Source organism: Phasianus colchicus, chromosome 2 (genome assembly GCF_987193195.1).
Source record: "Phasianus colchicus chromosome 2, bPhaCol1.hap1.1, whole genome shotgun sequence".
In the NCBI taxonomy this organism is placed as follows: Eukaryota; Metazoa; Chordata; class Aves; order Galliformes; family Phasianidae; genus Phasianus; species Phasianus colchicus.
Genome location: NC_143437.1, coordinates 92,797,338 through 92,818,578, shown reverse-complemented (window position 1 = coordinate 92,818,578; position 21,241 = coordinate 92,797,338). Strand labels below are relative to the sequence as shown.

The following is a 21,241-nucleotide window of genomic DNA, read 5'->3' as shown; positions in this document are numbered from 1 at the left end:
GCTGCAATCCTCCCTATTCAAACTACTGAACATTAATTTTGGAAACTGGACTGCCAATTTTTGCTATAGAAAGTATATCCCTTGTTAACTGTATGAAAGAGTGAGAAATTGTGGTTTAAAATGTCTCCTTTCACTCAGTCTTTCAGGCTGTCCGCGAGCAAAGAAGAGTGGGATCAGGATAGCACAAAGCAAGGAAGACAAAGAAGACCAAGAGCCAATTAGGTGAGAACAAATGTTGTTAAAGGGCCTTCACATGTTCTTTAAGAGGTTGTATATATATTCAGCTTTTAAGACAAACGTTTTAGTTTGTAGCTATCCAAGAATATGTGTCTTAAGTATGAAATAGTTTTGCTTAATAAGAAATACATAGTCTCTAAATCCCAAGGAATTCTGCACCGGCCCATTTGAATTCAGTGACTGCAAATCAAGGATCCATGCTGATTTATTCTTGCCAAGGATGTGATCTTCTCTAATTTAAAGCAATTTGTGTCTTTCACATGAAATTCACAAGCTACATAAATCTTTATCTTCTAAAAAACCCTACAAAGTTTACATGCTGTAGACAAAACATGCATGCTAAACAAAGTAGTCACAGGAATAGAGAATTAAATACTTGTATGAAAGTACTACTTAGAATCTGACTGCTTATTCAGTTTGTAAGAAGAGGAACAAATACTTACCTATAGGCCTTTGCTTTTTTCTTGAAAAGTGCTCTGATTTCAACAGCTGCTGCACCTGGCAGCTTCAGTGACTGCTCTGAAACATTCAGAACTGGATTCTCCATGTCGTGTTGCAGCAATATTTTAGCGCAGGACAGTCAATGAAATAACTAGCCTTGTTTTGGCCTGTGCTTTGTGGTGGCATACTGACTGAAGTATTTTCTTTAAACATTTCACTTTGAGAATCTTATCCTCTTCCTTCTAACCCTGAGTGTTGTTCGGTTTGTTTGTTTGTTTGTTTGTTTTTAAGTAAATAGGGCAAATGTAGAGGGGATTCTCTAGTAACAGATTAATATGGAGCTGTCTTCACTGATCTCTTTAGGCACGCAGTGCAAGTTTGTTATAATCTCTCCAATTCAGAGAGTGGTTGTTCACATTTCTGATGCAGTAGGCACTATGATTCTGTATGATCTCTCATAATCTTACTCTTGATTTTTAATCTGACAGCATCCCTTTAGTGCAGAAAAGCATCACTCACACTGTTCATACCTAACATTTCCAGGACTTTGGACAAGGTTTCTTTAGAATCCATACGCATACTTAAAACGTAACAAGTATGACACTAAGTAGGATTTTATGGTCACAGACTTTTTATGGACAATTTCCCTACTGAGTGGAGCTCCATAGCACCATTCCAATTCCAGTGTGCTATTTACTTGTAAGAAGAACTTTTTTATGTATTAGCAAAGCTCTATTTGTCATTTTACTCTCTGGAGGGTATCTTGACTATTTTTAAGACGACAGTGCATGATTGTTCTTTTCTTTTCATGTCAGGTTTATTTTGACTTTGTTGTAGAGGCTACCAGGTATATGATGGCAAGACAATAAAGTTTATCTCATCTATCTGCTATCCAGATGTCCAGTTCCTGGTTGTGATGGTCAGGGTCATATAACTGGAAAATATGCATCCCATCGCAGCGCATCAGGGTGTCCTCTAGCTGCCAAAAGGCAAAAGGATGGGTACCTAAATGGCTCACAGTTCTCCTGGAAGTCAGTGAAGACGGAAGGAATGTCATGTCCAACCCCAGGATGTGATGGCTCAGGACACGTCAGTGGTAGTTTTCTTACTCATCGTAGGTGAGTAACCGTGGTTTATATTTTTCACTTAATTATATTATTTAAATCATATTAACAATATCTGGAATACAGCTTTTTGCTGTGAGATTGCTCTGTTCCTTTTGACATTCATTATTACTTAAAAATAGGCTTCCCATTTATGTTTTTAGAGAACTGGAAATAAGGACTCATGATTTCTTAAATGAAAATCTTTGCAAGTAGAGACCTGAATATGAATCTATAATATACAGAAGATTTTAGGGAAAAAAATGTGCATAACAATAACTGTAAATACGCTACTGTTTTATCGAGTGACTCTGAAAAAATTGCTTTGGTATAGACTTTGTAAAACACATCAGAATCCACCTCGTTTTCAGAGATGTTGAATATACTGTTGATTCACAAATGAGCATGGAATGAAAGTATTTTCAGAAACCAGTTCTATAAATATGATGTACTTTTTACTTATTTGGTAATGAAAATGTTAACTCAAAATAGTCAGGAGATTACAGAATAGAAACCCAAACAGAATACATGAGATTATTTAAAAATAATGGAATACAAATATTTGAGAAAAGGAAAACAAGGCCCTATTTTACATAAATTTAGCAAAAATAAGAGAACTTCAGAGTTAACATTTTGCATAGCTTTTAGGAGATTAGTGGATTGTCTACCAGGGATAAATTTTGTCTCTGTTTTTAACATTAGGTTATGAAGAGGAATGGGTGTTTTGGAGCTTTAGATGGGAATCTTAGTGTGAGCATGACTACAGTGCCAGGGCAAAGCTCTAACTAGTATTTCTTCAGATATGTCAAGTCGGTGTGCTTAATTTGTCACCAATCAGCAGAGTTCTCTCAGCATACATATTAGCTAAATGCAATAGTGTCTTTTATGTGTTATTTGAGATTTTATATTCTGCCTTTCATAAATAGACATTAGTGTTATGTTATTCGAACAGCTGTAATAGTTGGAAACTGAAACAGCAAACTGGCTTGTGAAAATTATACCAGCTATTGAATCAGTTATTATATACAGAGAGAGAGGTTTCTAAGGCACAGATTTCTTAGAGCTGCTGTTGCACCTTGCGCTCAAGGTATATTCTGCTGATAATAATGGCCTCTTGAGATGATCCACAAAAGATGGGAAGTCAGTACTTAGATTAAAAACTGCTCCAACTGTTAATCAAATAGTCTGGCATTTAAATACATACGTACCTCTGAAGAAGAAATAAGTAATCAATGGAAAAAGTCACGAACTTTAGTAAATTCAGACTCCTGTCCTATGTACAAAAGCACCAACAATGTGCTTGTTCAGTGTTTGCTTTTCCTATCCACAGAAATTCCTATGAATAGTTTTATCAAGGAATTTTGTGTAGGAAAGAATGGCAACAAGGAGTTACCAGGAGGGATTTGAAGCACGGATTTGAAATAGTACGGTTCACAGAGGAGACAGGACCAGAAGGGAAGGCCAGTGTGAAATAAAGTGACCTATTACTAATATGAAAATGAATTGGAAAGAGTCTGCAGATAGGATATAAGAAAATGCAATTTAGTTATTACACAGTGGAATTCCAAGATCTGCAAGTAAGTTTATAGAATAGGATTTATGCTTGAGCAGCAATAGGGTTTGCAAACTGGGTTTGCAAAATGCTTAGGTGTGATGGAAGAAAGTAATAGACATCATCTAGTGCCTTTTATCTGCTGAAGAAATTTAAGTAGAAGTGGTTAGAAAAAAAGAGGATTATTTTGGACTATCTACATTATACATAGGAAAGCCTAATTAATTATAAGGCTGTCAGAAAGCCAGTAGGAAGATAATAGCAGTGCACTCAGTATACTCAGGTATACATCCTGAGGTGAGGGAGCACAACCTGGGTTATTTCCTCTGAAAATTCAAGGTTGGTCTCAGTTCTGAGTTGTGCAGCTGAATTGCTAAGCCTGTGAACAGGCAGGCTAGAAGATAAAATAAGACAAAGCTCTAGACAGGAGTGATCTTCAGAAGCTGCTTGCTAGAAGCAGACTGATGCCTGCACTCATACACTTCCTCAGAGAACCTCTGAGCTCTCAAATTCCCAAGGCACCCTTGACAAACGAAATGACAAATGTCAGGAAAGAAGGATGGAGCTGTAGATTTTCAAGTGCAGAGCCTTTTTCTCATTAAATGTTTGCTAGAAGCAGACACTGTCTAAAAGAACCTTTAGTATCAACCTCCACAACTGAAGGGTAGGCTTGCAAATACCACTACGGTCAAATCTCTTGGTGCTCGAGGCTGCAGTCTGAGTCTTTGTCCAAAGGATAACATCTCAACAAAGGGTATGTCTGTGGGCTGTATTTGTGTGCAGTGTTGAAAGGGAAGTAGGTCTATAATTCAGACACTTTACATCTCTAAACATACGCTAGTGGCTGCAAATTCATTTCTAAATTGTTGGAGGGCTTTCAATTTGTGTGCTTGAAGCCATCTTCTCTCTTACCATTTGTATTTCTTAGTTTTGGAATTTAAAAGCTCAAAAATACTTAGCATTAGTTCAGTAAATGTGACTCTTAGAATTGAGCTGTATTATTAAAAGGAGTACAGCAGCAGTTATTTAAACAAAGTCAGTTCTTCAGAGCCTTAGACCTGAAATAGCTTTTGTGTTGATGCAATACAAGGCTATGGATAGACAGTAGGGCTTACATTGCTCTATGCTGTCTGAGATACTAAATGTTAGATATTCCTTTCAGTTCATGGAGAAATGAAAGAGCCTAGAATGTAGGTAGAGAGCAAGAGTCAGCTCTTTTGCTTAAGCTTACATGCAATAAAAGCTCAAATATGTAAGTAAAAAAATATATTTCTTATATTTGAAAATAAGTGCAAAGATGAAAACTCAGAAACTTTACTAAACGAATTAAAAAATGCTGTAAAGTTAGATGAGATCAGATACATGTATTGTAATCTGATAACACAGTTCACTATGGGCTAATCCAAAGTAGAGTCTTGAAAGGTACACCAATATTTTTCTGCTAAACCATTTGCTTCAGTACAACATTTCTTGAACACCTCCCTGGACAGTGACTCAGCCACCTCCCTGGGCAGCCTATTCCAATGCCTAACCACTCTTTCAGAGAATAAATTTTTCTTAATGTCCTAACATCCAGCCTTTTAAAAGCCTTTATTGTTTTTTTGTTTTTGGCTGCCTATTCAATCTCCACCCTTAATTTATTTTGCTCCTTTCTAGTTCTTACTTTTTCCTAGAAGCTCTAGGTTTCATTTCAGTGGGAGGAAGTCATATAATGTTAACAGCACAGAAGAATTAGTTAAACTCACTATGTTTGGCAGTAATTACAACCAACGGTGACAGGTGTCATCATGGTGACATTACTGAGGGATGAGAGACATGCAAATGAGCCAAGTCAAGGAGAGGATCATGGCAATTAAATATAATATATATAAAAAGAAGAAAAATATGAAATTAAAAACAATATAGTCTCATCTGGATTTCTATTCATCAGTTGCTAAATCAGGCTCCCATGCTATTTCAAAACAAGCAGTAGAGCAGACTGGGAACATTCACTGAGCCAAAGGTACAGCATCTCGTTTTTGTACATCTGTGCCCATACGTAAGAATTACTTTGGCTCTATACAATCTGTTTTTTGGTGGCCATGGACTAACTAATAAAATGGTGCCCAGGCCATGCTGGGGTGAATGTTAGTTGGCTTGAGCTATGGCATATGGACATGGTTGAGGTCATGCCCAGGCCCTGTCTGGTTGAGTAGTATAGATATCGATCTTCTAATGTTTTTCTCCTGAGCACTGACAGAACAGATCACCTGGTCTCACTAGCTGTGCTCCTAGCAAGCACCCTTCTTATCTATGCCATTCAGCCCTGAACAGGGCTGATGGTAAAGAAAGGCCCAGAGTGCTCCCAGTCTTCATACAGACAAAATAAATCATCTGGCACCCAAATACTAACACCTATATGCTGCTCATGTCCCAGTGAGATTTGTCAGAGATTTGTAACTCCACCAAATCCATGTTCATTTTCATGATGACAGCAGAATTTTTCTCTGAACTCAGAGTAATACCTCATGAAATGTCAAGTCTCACTTTAAACAGAAGTATTTACTGAATTATTGTTTTTCCCACTTCCTCCTCAATGTAAACAAAACCGTTGTATACAAATAAATTCTGAAAAATATTTTTTTCCTATGACATTTGGGATAAAAATGAGTTCAAGGCAAACTGTGAAAGACTGCAGTAAAATCAGTTAAAATTTGACAAAAGTCAGATGTGACTAAAAGCAGAGCCTGGTCCTTGAAAGAGTTAGGCTCTTAAACTGCAGGTAGTTCTGCCAGCTCTTTTCATTACAATCCAGAAGAAGGATGGAATAACATTTTAATCAAATGCACAGTCTACTAAACTGATAGACCCCTAACAGAGAGCTAATCTAGAAGGACTTAAGAGGCTTATTTACCTTGGGAAAGTCAAGGAGAAAATAATATGAAATTCATATTAGAAAAAGCAGACTGCACAATATAAGCAAGAAAAATCACTTAGCTGCTCAGAGCTGGCAAATGACAGTAGATAATAATTTGTACATGTGCTTGCAGCGTGACGTCTCCTTGATTTCAGGCACTTAGCAGAAGCTCTCTGGTTATAAGCCTGTTTGTCCTCATTACAGACACAGCCCATAAAAAAGTAGAGATCACTGTATGGCTTTTTAGATTACAGGTGGGACAAATTTTTCTCTTCAAGTTCTGGTATCTCTCTGCTGCCTAGTGAAGTTCATAGAGAAACTGCTTCTAGCTGGGCTTGGTCACTAAACAAGTTGCTTGAAATTTTTTGGCTACTCCCAAAAAATATTCAAAGGTATGTTGCTAGAGTTATACCTTACCTATTACACATAGGCAAGTCTCAGTCTTCACCTTCACAACGCTATTTGACTTACCAGTAAACCCATCAGACTTCAGATCATCTGTACTGTTACGTGCTGTAATGGGACAGTAGAGAGGTTGATAAACTTTGCAGTAACCAGAGTTGGGCCTCTACCTCTGGGAAACTGTGATCAGTGGTGCTCTATTAAGTCCCTTCATTGTCCCCATAATTCATAGGGCCACTTTCACACCTGTAATGTGCTGCAGTGTTTCCTCCTTTGCTTGAGAGTGATGCGAGATTTTTAAGAGTTATTACATCATTGGGCAACAGGCAAAAACCCTTTCTCTGTTCAGAGATGACAGAGGTCAATGCTCATTGGCATGTATGAAAAGCCCACCTGCAGAACCTCAGCTGACTAAGCAACTTGTTAGCAAAATATCATGTAGATTCGCCACAGGACTAAATATGCTCAGCTGAAGGACGACTTTAGCAGTGTTCTAACAGTTCCAACATTCTGAGATTGACTCAAAAAAAAAAGCTCTCTCAGCTTCTGTGTATCATGGCCATTCACTCTATATAGCAGTCTATGTGTTGCTTGACCAACCAGATTTTAGCACTACTTTAACCCTCCCACTCCAAACTAAGAAAGTAGTTATTTCCAGGAAGTCTTTCTGAAACAACGATCAACTATAATTAAAATTATATCAAGAAGTTTACATTTTATTTTTAATTAGGCTGTATTTTTTTCTCTAGCCACTTAGGTAATGTTCTAAGTGTTTTTAGTTCTGGAACCAAAGCAAATATTTATTTAAACAAAAATCAAATCTGAGCTACTTTCCTCAGCAGCTTTGGAAAGCAGCTTGCTGTAGAAACTGCCATTTAACACATCAGGATTTTAGTCTTCTTATTTTCCCTCGTGACTGAAAACTTAAGTGAAAGTTCCTACACTGGCATTTAGGTGTGAGCGCTAAGTACACCAAAAATGCTTTAAACAGAGAGTAAGGCTTAAAAACCACTATATTAATCAGAAATTATTTTTTCTGCGTGACGAATTCTGAAATTGAGCTGAAGAGATGGCTTCTTCCAACTCTTCTGCACAAAGGCAGCTGGAGTTGTGTGGCTGGTGGGGAGGAGGTGATTCCTACTTGAGTCCCGGTAATCTCCAAGCAAACAGAACTACCTTGTTTGCAGAACCTCTCCATTGCTAACACTCCTGGACTCCCTTCACTTCACAGTTCAGTTAGAAGCTGGGGAGAAGCCAATCATGCTTGAATGTAAATAAAAATGAGTGCTCAGCCATGGAGGGTTCCTTTTATCTTTGCTGGTGCTGTTCTCAGAGTATTTCATCCTTTAAGGTGTAAAGCAGTATTTACTCGTGGGAATAAGGAAGTCTCTACAGTTGGTAGTCTTCAACATAGAAAAAAAATGAGTGGCTCGTGGATTTAATATTAAACCAAGGAAAGAGTCACTTTGATCATTGAGTTTGATCTCTTAACTTGAACTTCAAACATTACCAAACAGCTCTGGAGCTTAGTCAAAAGAGTAAGATTTCTTCCATTAGCAAAATGAAGCAGTAGTTTTCACTGTGATCTGTATTTAGCTGCATTTCAAAAGGATTTTCTCTGGGGCTTGTTTTAGATTTATCTGTAGTTAACAGAGGTCCTGGGACATATTCCTTTCTTTACTCTGTGGATGATGCTACTTTTAATAAACACAAAAAGTTTCATTTTCTTAACTTTTCAAAAAAAATACCAAAAATAGACAAAAAAAACCCAAACAAATAAAACACAGCAAAACAAAAATCCCACAATAGTGGTGAATCTATAAACATCTTAAAACATTTATAAAATTTACAAAATTAGCCCTCAGGATATTTGTTGTTACTCCAGATAAAACATCTTGGTTTTTTTTTTATTTCCTGTTCAATCTTTCTCTGTAAACTTCAGCACTTCACACACCAAATACAAAAGCTGCATTTTATTTTGACCTATGTCTCCTACTTTTCCACATCCCCAAATCACTGCTTGGAGAATGTTTTCTTCACTTGACAGGAAAAGTACAATTCCTTTATCCTGAAGAGCAACCAGACTATGTCTGTCTGCTGAGACAAAAAAAAAAAAAAAAAAAAAAAAAAAAAAGATAGCTACAATCAGTCATCCAGGCAATTATTCCACTTGGTCAGTGATCCCTATGATCCCTCCATTCAGATGGCTTTTCTTCCTTGTACCCTCAAAGACAGTGCTATTATATTCTTGATACAGTTCAGCATTTTAGCCTATGTTTCATTGTTTTAAACAAGACTTTTTTGTAAATGTGTACTAGCTACTAGTGAGAAATCTCCTTCAAACTTTTTCCCCCACTAATTTTCCTTTTATTTTGGGACCAATTCAACTTCATTTTTCAACTCTAATGATTATATGACTAGGCATTGGTTGCAATGTAATTAGACTACTAAACAAGAAAAAGAAGATGCATTCTTAACATTGTATTCAACTCTTAAACAATGCAATGACCATATGAGCTTTATCCTAATTTCTGCATGTAGTCTTTCTGCATACGTCTTAGATGACTGGGTTTCTGTAAATCACTACTCTTCATTAAAGTTGGGCCAAAATGCAAATATAGCTCTATATGGATTGGGCTTATTTTGTAGATTGTGGGGCTTCTTGTACTTTACCTCCGCATTCCTCCATTTGCAAAGTGTTCCTGAAAAAAAGAAACCCAATCAATGCAGGAGTATAGTGTATAGAAATGTCTATTGCATTGACAGTGCCATTCTTATAAAGCAAAAACTGCATGAGTATGTCCCAGTCATGCACCTTTCTATCTAGCACCCATTCCCAACAAAAGCAAATTTCCGATATAAACGATGTGCTGCAATGTCAGATGTACACAACCAAGCAGCAAAAATTGAGGCTTGCTCAAATTTTAGCACATATCTAACATGAGGTTTGCAGGATGTGACCCCAGGTCACTTTAATTCAAGAGTTTAATTCATTTTTTCACAGGTTTTCTGTAAATTGTTGCAGTGGCTCACTTTCAAGGATTATATACCACACTGCACTTTTCTTTCTCAAATTAAAGAACTGATAGTAAAAATTCAGTGAGAGCCAAGAAGTATGGCATCTCAAGGAGACAAGTTGCTGATGACCCACCAGCAGAATATCAGCTCCTGCTGAATCAGGAATTCAGAGGGAGACAGGAGTTGAGTATTGCACTTCTCACAGCTCCACCTGAAATGCTGTAGCTTCAAGCCCTGGGGCATCCACAGTCAAACAGAGATAAATGATGCCTAGTTACGTGTAGACTATTTATTACACCATACTCCCAGCAGTGTTGTTAGAAAGCCTTATTCATTTTTAATACAGAAAAAAAAAAAAAATGCTCAACTATGCTTGTATTTTATTTTGCATTATTTTTCATGTGTATGAGAATAATGGCAGTGGCAAGTGAGATAATTGTGATTAATTTTGTGAGTTCTTTACTGGAATGAACAAGCTCTAGACTTCTCCATTTGTGTACAAGTCAGTGGAAGGTTTATTTAAAATACAAAAAAACAAACCAAAGCAGGAATACACAGTAATTTGACTTGTAGCAGAAAAATCTGTGACACAGGTATCAACTGTAAAGGCTTTAGAATTGATAGTATCCTTATCAGAATTACTAGCTAACTTGTTAGTCTTGATCTTTATTTTTTATTTTTTATTTTTTTTTTCAGATATATCTGACTTATTTTCTTTAAATCTTTGTTGAGATTTAGAGCCAATACAGAGCTATATCCAACACAGCCATTCACTCCCTCCACAATAGGATGAGCAAAAGAACTGAAAAGGCAAATAAATTTGAAAAAATGTATGGGTTGAGATAAAGAAAATTTACTAGGTAAAGCAAAAGACAAGCAAAACAAAACAAAACAAGGAATTAACTCACGACTTCTCGTCAGCAGACAGATATTCTGCCCTTTCCAGGAAAGCAGAATGGTTTACACATTCCAAGTAACATAATGGTTACTTGGAAAGACAGTGCCATAATGCCAGAACACACCTCTTTCTTCTCTTCTTCCTAATTTCATTGCTGCGCATGATGGCATATGGTATGGAATATAACTTTGGCCAGTCTGAGTCAGCTGTCCTGGTTATGTCCTCTCGCAGCCACTTGGCACACCCCTAGCTCCTCACAAGTAGAGTAGTGTGAGAAGCAGGAAAGTCCTTGGCTCTGTGAAAGAACTGCTCAGCAACAACTAAAACATCAGTGTGTTATCAGTGTTTCATTACACATCCAAAACATAGTAGTATGGGGTAGCTAATATGAAGAAAATTAGCTCTAAAACCAGTGCATTCTTAAAGAACTGAAATGGAATTTACTTGTGTATAAGTAAAATCTAAAGATATTTGAGACAAAAGAAAGATCATACCTGTGCTTTTTTTCCCCCCACCATTGATATTATGTCTTCAATTTTCTAGAAATCTGGAGCTACTCTCAGTTTCACTAGGATCTCAATTGAAGCTTTTAGTTAACTGTACACCTCTATTATGTTCTTTGTTGTACAGCAGTCCACTTCTGGTGTAATTCTGACTTATCCCTTTTTCTCATCTTACCTTCCATATGTCCTGTTCTAGTTTGGTTATTCTCATCTTAGAAAAAAAAAAAAACAAGTAATTACCTTTACATGTAAGCACAGTCAGGAATCATAGAATCATAGAATGGTTTGGATTGGAAGGGACCTTTAAGATCATCTAGTTCCAACCCCCTGCTATAGGCAGGGACACCTCCCTCTAGATGGTGTTGGTAAAAGCCCCATCCAGCCTGGCCCTGAATGCTTCCGGGGAGAGGGCATCCATAATCTCTCTGGGCAACCTATTCCTCACCAATCTGAGTGTCTCCTCACCAATCACACAGTACAGAATTTCTTCCTGATACCTAGTCTAAATCTACCCTCTTCCATTTCCCTCAGCCTGTCACTACCTGCCCTTATAAAAAGTCCCTCCACAGCTTTCCTGTAAGCCCCCTTCAGGTACTGGAAGGTAGAAAGGAAGTGTTAGGATGTCCTTGCAGAGTTCTAATTCATTCTTTTATGATTTAAAGTATATAAATACTTTCATTAAAAGCAGAGCTAGGCAAAGAGGATGCATGTTGATATCTTTGCCTTGTGCATTTCTGAAGAATGTAGTCAAGTTAAATATGCTTTAGTAAAACTCAATCTGCTAATTTAGACTACTAACTTAGTCGCTGCTTCATTAAAATTATAAGTGCCTGGAAAGGGAACTTATCCAGTTACAATACAATATGGAACTAATGGGGAGACGGGTTTGCCAGTAAAGACCTGCAGAGGAGGTTGATGACATGGTCTGAATTTGACATCTTTCTGTGTGTTGAATTTGGTTCTTTGGGACTATAGAATGCTCCCTTAAATTAATCAAAGCTGCAGGAAAAGCCAGGAGATTCTGCTCATTCATGACTTCTTCTAAAAACAAGAACATAACAAGCTAAAGGTAATCATAGCAGTACAGTGATGCACATGTTAAAACTGTGTGCATAGGGACAGGGAGGTCAAAAGAAGAAACTTGGCTGTAGTAAGTGGTTTGGGTACTATCACTGAAAGAAGCCCTTTTAGTCAAAGCTCTTTTCCATCTGTTATATTAGATGACTAATGAGGAACAAAACCTTGGATGTAGGCATGCAGTGTCAATTTCTGCTGCTTGTGATTACACTTTGTTTTGTTATTTTGTGGTTTCAGGTAGGTGCAATTCTAGCATCCAATTCTGTGTAGGGTTGGAATAGCTATACTTACGGGCTATTTTGAGAGAGAATTTCATTTTGAGGAATTCCCTGGTTGGACAGCTATTAAAGCTTTTGGAGAGGAAAAGGCTGGGGATCAAGATAAGAGGAAACTAATGTAATTGTTGCAGTGCATATATTGTTGTTATCTTTAATTCCTTTCCCTGCACCTTTGTTTTTGTTGTTGTTGTTTTGTTTTTTTTTTTTTTCCCCCAAAATACACAACCTCCTTCTCTTTAATCTTTCCCAGGACTCCTACTGTCACTTTAAGAGGAGGGTTTTTCTGTGGTCAAGCCTTGAGTATGGAGTAGAGCTTGGAATACTGTGTCATCCTACTACTTAGGCAATAGTGAAAAGGTATTAGGTCATGCTCTTTCTTGATACTGCCAGGGTTGTTCTATTATATATATTCTCAGAATCAAGTCTGGATGTTGAATACTGATTTTTCTTCTGAGGAAATAAATTTAATTTTTAAACATTTTTCTGGGAAAATTGCCTTTTCTAAATGGCTGCACTTGATAATAGTAGGCCAGGCTTTTTAGAGAAAAATTCTAAATAATTACATATTGTACTTAATTTTTTTTAGTGGGAAGTTGGGTCTGTACCTAAGTCAGTGTTTTTACTCAGAGATACCTTTCACAGAAACTTGTTCCATATTGCAGAGATATTATCAGGAGGCAGTGACATGTGTGTAACATTTTTCAGTTCTAGTGTTTATGAAATCATGAGTCCTGAAGGAGTATGCAAGTGTTTAGTAAGTTTCAACAGTTTCAATCAGATTGAGTATATATTTAATCTTATTTGTGATATGCATTAAGGATGTGACTTTTAAAGAGCAGACTGTTTGATGTATATAATTACATAAAAATAGTGAGCATTTCCCATAACAAAATCTGCTGGGATTGCATTTGACATCAAACTATTTTGTATGATGTAATTAAAAGTTAAAAGTTTTGACAACATGAGAGACAAGCAGTAACTGAGTCTCCATCCATAAGTGTATCAAATATACATTTTAAGAGTAAGGTCATTTTTATGGGATCATTTGGGTCATTTCTTATGCTTCAACAGAAAAGTGACACACAGATACTGTTTTTTTGTTTTTTTTTTTTTAAGAAGCAGTTAAAGAAGAGCAATTTACTCAGCTCAGTATACCATTTTCAGTAAGAGAAGCATGGTCTGTAAGGGTTAATTGTTTTGACGCACATCAATTAATTAATTAATGTTTGGACTATTAATTAAAGTGGGTGGAAGTTCAAAGAGGAGCCATGTAAATTTGAAGTGGAGGATTAACTACTTTTAAAATATAAATCTTTAAGAAGAGCATTAGAAAACTGGACTGTTGTTCCTTATTTATATCTTTACAAGATATATATGACTTTTATGTTAGTGTTTTCACGAAAAGAATTTGTATGGAAGAATAAAATCATGAAATAACTACTGGTAAGTCTTTTTAATTTCTTTTTTTTTTTTTTTAGACTAGCACACTCTTTCAGTACCAGACAATGACAATAAACTTCATCTCTAATACTGTTTTCTGTCACAGCTTTGGATTAAAGATTTATTTTCAAATATCTATCAAAATTAATAAGCTTTTTAATGTTCACAGTTTATCAGGATGTCCCAGAGCTACTTCAGCAATGAAGAAAGCAAAGCTGTCTGGAGAACAAATGCTAACAATAAAGCAGCGGGCCAGTAATGGTAAATTTTTAATCATTACCTTTTAATACAATATTTCATTGGTAGCTAAAGTTGTCACTATGGGCTTTTTTTTCTGTGTGTGGAAACCTTCGTATAAACTGTGAATTCAAGGTCAGTAGAATTTAAACTGGGCTTTGCGCTGTGGAAATCTGAGCCAACAGTGGAGTGAGTCAGACTGGTCTGTTACACTCAAATAACTCTAAAATATTTCAAAGTAGAGTATACCATTGTAATTTTCTGGTTCTTTGATTCATATCTCATTCACCAAGGTAGATGGGTGACCTTATGTTGTTGCAGGATTTAAAGGAGGAAAAGAATTTATTTCCAGAGGTGTCAAGTCATAGAATCATAGAATCACAAGGTTGGAAATGACCTATAAGATCATCTAGTCCAACCGTCTTCACACACTGCTACCACAAGCTACTAAACCATACCTCACAGATCCTCATCCAGGCACCTCTTGAACACTGCCAGGGACAGTGACTCCATCACCTCCCTTGGCAGGCCATTCCAGTGCCTGACCACTCTCTGAGAGAAAAAAGTTCTTCCTCATGTCTAACCTAAACCTCCTCTGATACAACTTGCGGCCATTTCCCTGGGTCCTGTTTATTGCCTGGGAGAAGAGGCCAAACCCCTCTTCACCACAACCTCCCTTCAGGAAGTTGTAGAGTGAGATGAGGTCTCCCCTGAGCCTCCTTTTCTCCATACTAAACAAGTCCTTATGAGGTCCCTTGAATTCATTTGGAGTTGTGGTTCTGTAACCTCTCATGCCATTTCATCTCCAATGATCTGCAGTCTTTCCTGCGAAATTTGAGTTGCAGGAAAGATGATGCAAGTACCTTCAATGAAAGTGAAGATGCTACCCTAGTACCTGAAGTGCAAATAAAGCAAACTGTAGGGGCTTCAGATAGGTAATGCATAAATGTCTTGTCTGGGAGGTATCTAAGTCCTAATTTTTCTTGGAGAACTGACATAGTCACTTCATTTGTGACTGTCCATGCTTAATATAATGCCTTCTTAAATGCTGGCATCAAATGTATTTCAGAGCCAAAAAGCATTTATAGAAAAAGCTTTCTGAAGAGCCACTGCAACCCACATTGCCAGCACAGCTGGAGAATGTGTTGGTTCAGTTGCTAGTATCCAGTGAGGTAAAGGTCTGGGCGTAATTTTCTCTACAACATGACATATCCAGGAGAAAAGCCTTCTGGAATGGGATACAGACATTTGGGATGCTTACAGAGACATACAGCATTCTTCCTGTTGTAGTGAGGCATAGTGGGAAAAGATGTGTAAGAGCAAGCCAATGGGAACACAAACTCTCTAGCTTTAGGACTTAAGACTTTAGCAAAACCAGCTTTATTTCTTCCTAGGATTGTTATATGCTTTGCTATGATAATTAAATGAATAAATAAAACCTACAGAGTTTATTTATCTCTGAATTCTTAAAAGGTATAGGTACCAGTTTTTTAAATATTTAAGCCATAAAAACTAAAAAATCATTTCCATTTTGCAAATTGCCCTGAATATCATTATATAACTCTCTTCTGAACCATGTAAATATCAAAAGCAACAGCAGAATTGCAATATATCCTAATGTATCAACAAAATTTTACTACTTTGAGAAATGATTTTGACAGCATTGTGCTATGAAAAAATTATCATGTTAAGATATTTTCTTTTCCTTCATAAGGTCTATGAATTAGGATAGTCCTTCAAATAAGTTAAATAAGACTGCAGAGCAGAATTTGTTGTTACAGGTGCATTTCTTTTAATACAGTGTTAAAATCAGTACGTATAAAAAGAAAGTTGTGACTTACTGATTCTCCAGGCATTTTCATAACACATGCTGGAAAATTATTGCTGATTTAAAAGCTGTGGAAAATATGTTTAACATTTTAACTTCAGAACACAAGTTTGAAGAGCATTTCCTCTCTATATTTTTTTTCTCTAAAACTTTTACTTGAAGTAAATTGTATTTCAAATATGGAAGTAATTAATTTGCTGAACTCTGATTTAAAGCTTTGGTATTTTAATACATCTTTTATTTTTATATCGCATAGGTATAGAAAATGATGAAGAAATTAAACAGTTAGATGAAGAAATCAAAGAACTAAATGAATCCAACTCCCAGATGGAAGCTGACATGATTAAACTCAGAACTCAGGTAACAGTTTTATGAAGCCCTAAATTCAGCTGCTTTTCCTACATGACTGATTAAAAGAAATATGGAAAATATATTGTAGTCTTTCATATTCCTCACATACCAATATGTGAGCCATTTATAAAATCAGAAAACAATATTATGAATGCAATTTCCACATCAATTACCACCATTAAAAAAAAAGAGCCCTAGTTAATTATACTTTCAAAAACAATGACAAAAGCATGACCTGTCAGCTTTGTATTTCCCCTTGATAAAGCTACACATACATTTCTAATAGTAGTTAAATTATTAGGTTAGATCATAGTCATTAGCATAAGTCAGAAGGTGAAGGAGCCTAAATGAACAATGTGGCTTTTTTCAGGTTTGTTTTACAAAGGAAATTTAGATATGGAAAGGAGTACCTATTACACTTCATTATGTAGAGCAGCTCTTGGCAGTAAGAGTGTTTTCACAGATCCAGCTTAGTTCCTTTTAGGTTCCCTATAGATCTGTTGAAAACATGGGAAAACTGATGTTAAAACCTCACTTTATTGTCACTTTTCAGTCCTAATGCTGGATGGAAAAGGCAAAGGAAGGAAATAAATTGAATTCCTTCCCTGACATTTTCCACAGTCCAGCATAATTTTTGGTGCTGTTTTATTCCCATGATTTGAGTACAGAAGCTACAGAGAGCTTTACTTCCATTCCCAGTATTTTTCAGCCTTTAGTCCCGTGATGGTAATCATTAAAGGCACACTGATCCTACGTATTGGGAGTAGAGATGGCTGTTCCTTGCTACTTCTTTGCTTATTGCTTGTAGAGAAGTATGCGGTGTCCATTGTCCTCCTCTTGTATACTCAAAAATAGAGAAAGGATGTGGCCTTTCAGAGTGTTTTTGTTTGACTTCCAAATGATAGTAGAATTGATATTGAAACCTCATTTCATTTTTATTCAGGGTTCTCTGTCATTATTTGATCTTGATAGGATTTTACGGATGTTTTACGATTTTCTAACGTGATCAAGTATAACTGTAGGGAAATGATGACAAAATGCAAGAATGTAAAGCAAGAAGACTACTTAGTGGCAGGAAATCTATAAATACAACATTGGCAGAATTTGTAGTGAGTTTTGAAACTGGAAGGTTCTAAGCTGCCTTTTCTTTTCTTTTACTTCAGCCTTCATATGAGGCTTCAGTTAAGAATTATGACACTCTCCTGAAAACAAGCAATCTACATTTCCAACACAATTACATCACAGTCACTGTCAATCTATTAAGATCATATCCAAGTCAACAATTCCCTCTTTTTAGAACACTAAAATCATATTAAGCATGGCAAAATATTTACTGATAAATCTTTAGAAAATCATCTAGATATCAATAAAACTTCACACAAGTATATACAATGAGAAAATAGTGTTAATTTTGTGAACACCATAACTAGCAAAAGTCATATTTCTTGAGGTCTTGAATACTGTATGATTTTAAGTGCCAGTGAAAGTTTTTTCTACAACAAGGACTTCTCTTCCACATAGAATCTTTCATATTTAAAAGTGGGAAGTTGTACTAGAGACTTTATCTCATTTGGGACACTGATAAGACTTTCCTATACCAGCTGCATTTTTGCACAAGACTTGGAAGAAAACATTTTTAATTTAAGATCTTCTAGTAAATTTGTTTGATTTTAACTTGCAGCTCCAAAAGTATGAGAGGAGTAGAAACACATGAACATAAGATAGAAAAAGAAAAATCTGCAAGTAATTAATTTTCAAATAGTCAGCATCTCACATGACACAGCCCAAGGGAAAAAAAATCTATTTAGGTGCCAATATTCAATTATAATTTTTGCTCAGGCAAAACCCTTTTTAGTTTCAATAATAGATATTTTTCTCCTTTCTCTGCTATTTCTATTATTACTCCCTTTGAAGAGCAAATGCTTTATAACAGCTTGCCTTATATTACATTGTACACAAATTTGTCCATTTTAGATTACCACAATGGAGAGCAACCTGAAGACGATAGAAGAGGAGAACAAAGTAATTGAACAGCAAAATGAGTCTCTTCTTCATGAATTGGCCAATTTAAGCCAGTCTTTAATTCATAGTCTAGCTAATATCCAGCTGCCACATATGGTAAGTGATTGAGAGCACAAGTTAAGGAATTTGGCGATCTTCAGTTCACTTCATACAATAGATGTCTTTTTTATGTTTACGTTTCATCAACCAGTTGGATATTTGTGGTAACAGCACTGAAACCATAAAGATACATTTAACTGCTAACAAAGACATGGAGGGCCTGTTCCGGTGTATCCTGTAAAAAAATTAAGTAAGAACTAAATAGGCATTTTAAATATTATAAAAAATGGTGGCAGTTATGCCTTGATAATATGTTATGCTTAAATGAATATACAATTAAGAAAATAAAAGTTGTATATGAACTACTATTTAATATCTCGTAGGAACCAATCAATGAACAAAATTTTGATGCTTACGTGACCACTTTGACGGACATGTATACAAATCAAGATCGTTATCAGAGTCCAGAAAATAAAGCCCTACTGGAAAATATAAAGCAGGCTGTGAGAGGAATTCAGGTCTGAACAGCTGCTATAGTGGTGAAAGTCTTGCTTAAAAAAAGGATGCCTCTTGTTTTTTGCTGCTGTAATTTACCAGAAAGTGTTATATATTTATTTCTGTTTGAAACAGTGTTATGCTTACAAGACTTCATAATGATTTTATGTCTTGCTTTAAAGATAGTAACTGCAGAATAGTTTTTTGAATACATTCACATTTTGTACGTTTTCATATAAGCTGACATAGTGTGATATGCCATGTAATGTTTATAGCTGCTAATGTATGCACATTTTTGGGGTATATATATTTCTGAAGAGGTAAGCTGATCAAAATAAATAGAGTGTAAATTCTTTTTAATGCTTTAGTGATTAAATGTTTTAGTATTTTGAACTGAAATGGACAAAAAAAAAAAACAGCTTTGAATGACAATGTTGCGGTCTGCAGCCACTTTTTAAACACTATCATTTTGCCTCATGTTGGAGGATTTTATGGGATTTAAGAAATACATTTTGTGTGCATATTGTTTCATAGCAAGAATTGGTTGCAAAAATGCTTTATTTTTGAACAATGCTTGAAAATATTATGTGACTTTTGTTTTTGGAGGATGGTGTGTGGTGGGGGCAATAAAATGAGGTTTTTTGAATTCCAAGAAAATGGCATGGATTAGATGTAAGATACAAAATGGGTAATTTATTGTAAGACAACATCAAGCCATGGAAACTTGACAGAAGATTCAAAGCAGCTTAAACAGCACTTTTTAATTAACTTCTAAGCATTACATGGTATGAATATGGGAACTTCCATTATGAAAAGAACTATATCAGAGGTGGACAACGTGAAGATTTCAGCTTTTATTTTCAAATAAACTTTGGAGCCAACATTCTCTTACCTCTGCTGGACTGCTAGTGCCCCTCTGAATTATCTGTTATAGCAATGTAGTTCATCTTTCAGAAATTCTGTATTTCCAATTCAAGATGGAGGACAATATTTTAAAATTAATATTGCCTTTTAACATCTTTAGTTTTGGGATAAACACAAATGATCTGCTTCTGTTAATGTTACTGAACTGCATTCACTGCTCTCTATAGTGGGAATGCAGTTCAGTAAAGACTTTTCTTTTTGTTTGGCCAAGCATTTGATCCCATTTTTAATATTTCAACATTTATGTTTTGCTTTTAGTTGGAGAACAATCATTACTGCAGCATTCACACATGCTTTGTATTTGTTCTATTACCTATTGCAAAAATGAATGCAATCAAATTTTTAATGTAACTAAATATACTTCGGCACTTTTTTTTTTTTTGCTTTAAACTGGATCATTTTAAGATAAACCTTATTTGTATCTTCAAGATTTGATTGTTTTCTTCAAAATGACTGCACTATATGTATGCATAAGACCACTTTTTATTACTACATTTTTCTTTTTTTAAGTAGTAAATTTGGTGATGTGTTGTGTTTTACGGATGTTGAATTTATTTAAATTTGATAGCATATCTTTTTCCTTCCATGTCTTGATGTTATGCAGAAAGTACAAAAGTACTTTAAAATTTTGTTATGAAAAAGATGGATTTTGTAAAAAATAAAAATATTTTTAGCAGAACAGGACTTACAGGGTCATTGTCCCCACAATGTGCCAGTTGACTATTTGCACTTACCTTGCCCTATATATCCATACGGAGGTGTGCAATTTCTTGTGTCATTAGCCTTGTGACACTAAACTAGAACAAATTATAGTGGAAGCCATTATGGCCAATCCAGTAATATTGCTAAGGGAGACTACAGGGATCTCACAACAAATATTCTGATACAATACTCAACCTCGGTATATATATATATGTATAAATATATGTATATCCCAGCGGCACTTTATACTATTCACTGTACAAAAGCTTACAGTTTTCCACGAGGACTTTAATAACTAGCTGGGAAAAGATTATGTAATTACTTTGGGGCTCTGCAGTATCTTATCTGTACAGTGCCCTTTTTCTGTTGTGCTATTAGTTGTAGCTGCCATGCTCAGAATTGCCTTTTTGAGAGCTGAAGCAAGGTGCTTGTTGTTCACCTTCTGCCATATATATTGTACTTTTGCCCTAGCCTCCTTTTAGGGCTTTCATTGTTCATAATGGCATATGCATTTTTCCACTGCATTGTGTCTGCAGCTTCTTTGCCAGTATAGTAATGCTTTCAGTAGAGTAATAGATAGTATCAGTTTTGGATTCTTATTGTTATCACCTATGTACAATGGAAAGGGATTTTAAGCACAAATCTGCTGCTCATCTAATGTTGGTACATAATATCAAATCAAAAGTTATCTGTGACTATTATATAGGGATCACAAAAGTGTCACATATTAGAATGCTGACCTTTCATATGAAATTATTGTGAGTCATCAGAGTTTATTTATTATAACTTATTGTTCAT

The 21,241-nt window shown here is 35.8% G+C and overlaps 1 protein-coding gene across 6 annotated transcripts in view; it reads left to right on the top strand.

Moving 5' to 3' along the window:
- MYT1L (myelin transcription factor 1 like) overlaps positions 1 to 19,230 on the top strand; it is a 300,604-nt gene extending 281,374 nt beyond the window's left edge. For 5 of the 6 annotated variants that reach the window (XM_090136335.1, XM_090136340.1, XM_090136339.1 and 2 more), the window contains 6 exons: positions 139 to 222; positions 1,575 to 1,796; positions 14,015 to 14,106; positions 16,167 to 16,270; positions 18,236 to 18,379; positions 18,706 to 19,230. In XM_090136335.1, the coding sequence (XP_089992461.1) occupies positions 139 to 222; positions 1,575 to 1,796; positions 14,015 to 14,106; positions 16,167 to 16,270; positions 18,236 to 18,379; positions 18,706 to 18,846 (787 nt within the window). In that variant the 3' untranslated portion in view covers positions 18,847 to 19,230. Of the gene's footprint in view, positions 1 to 138; positions 223 to 1,574; positions 1,797 to 14,014; positions 14,107 to 16,166; positions 16,271 to 18,235; positions 18,392 to 18,705 lie in introns of those variants that run through there. The other variant, XM_090136341.1, reaches the window with a different exon arrangement.
- Positions 19,231 to 21,241: the final 2,011 nt, after the last annotated feature.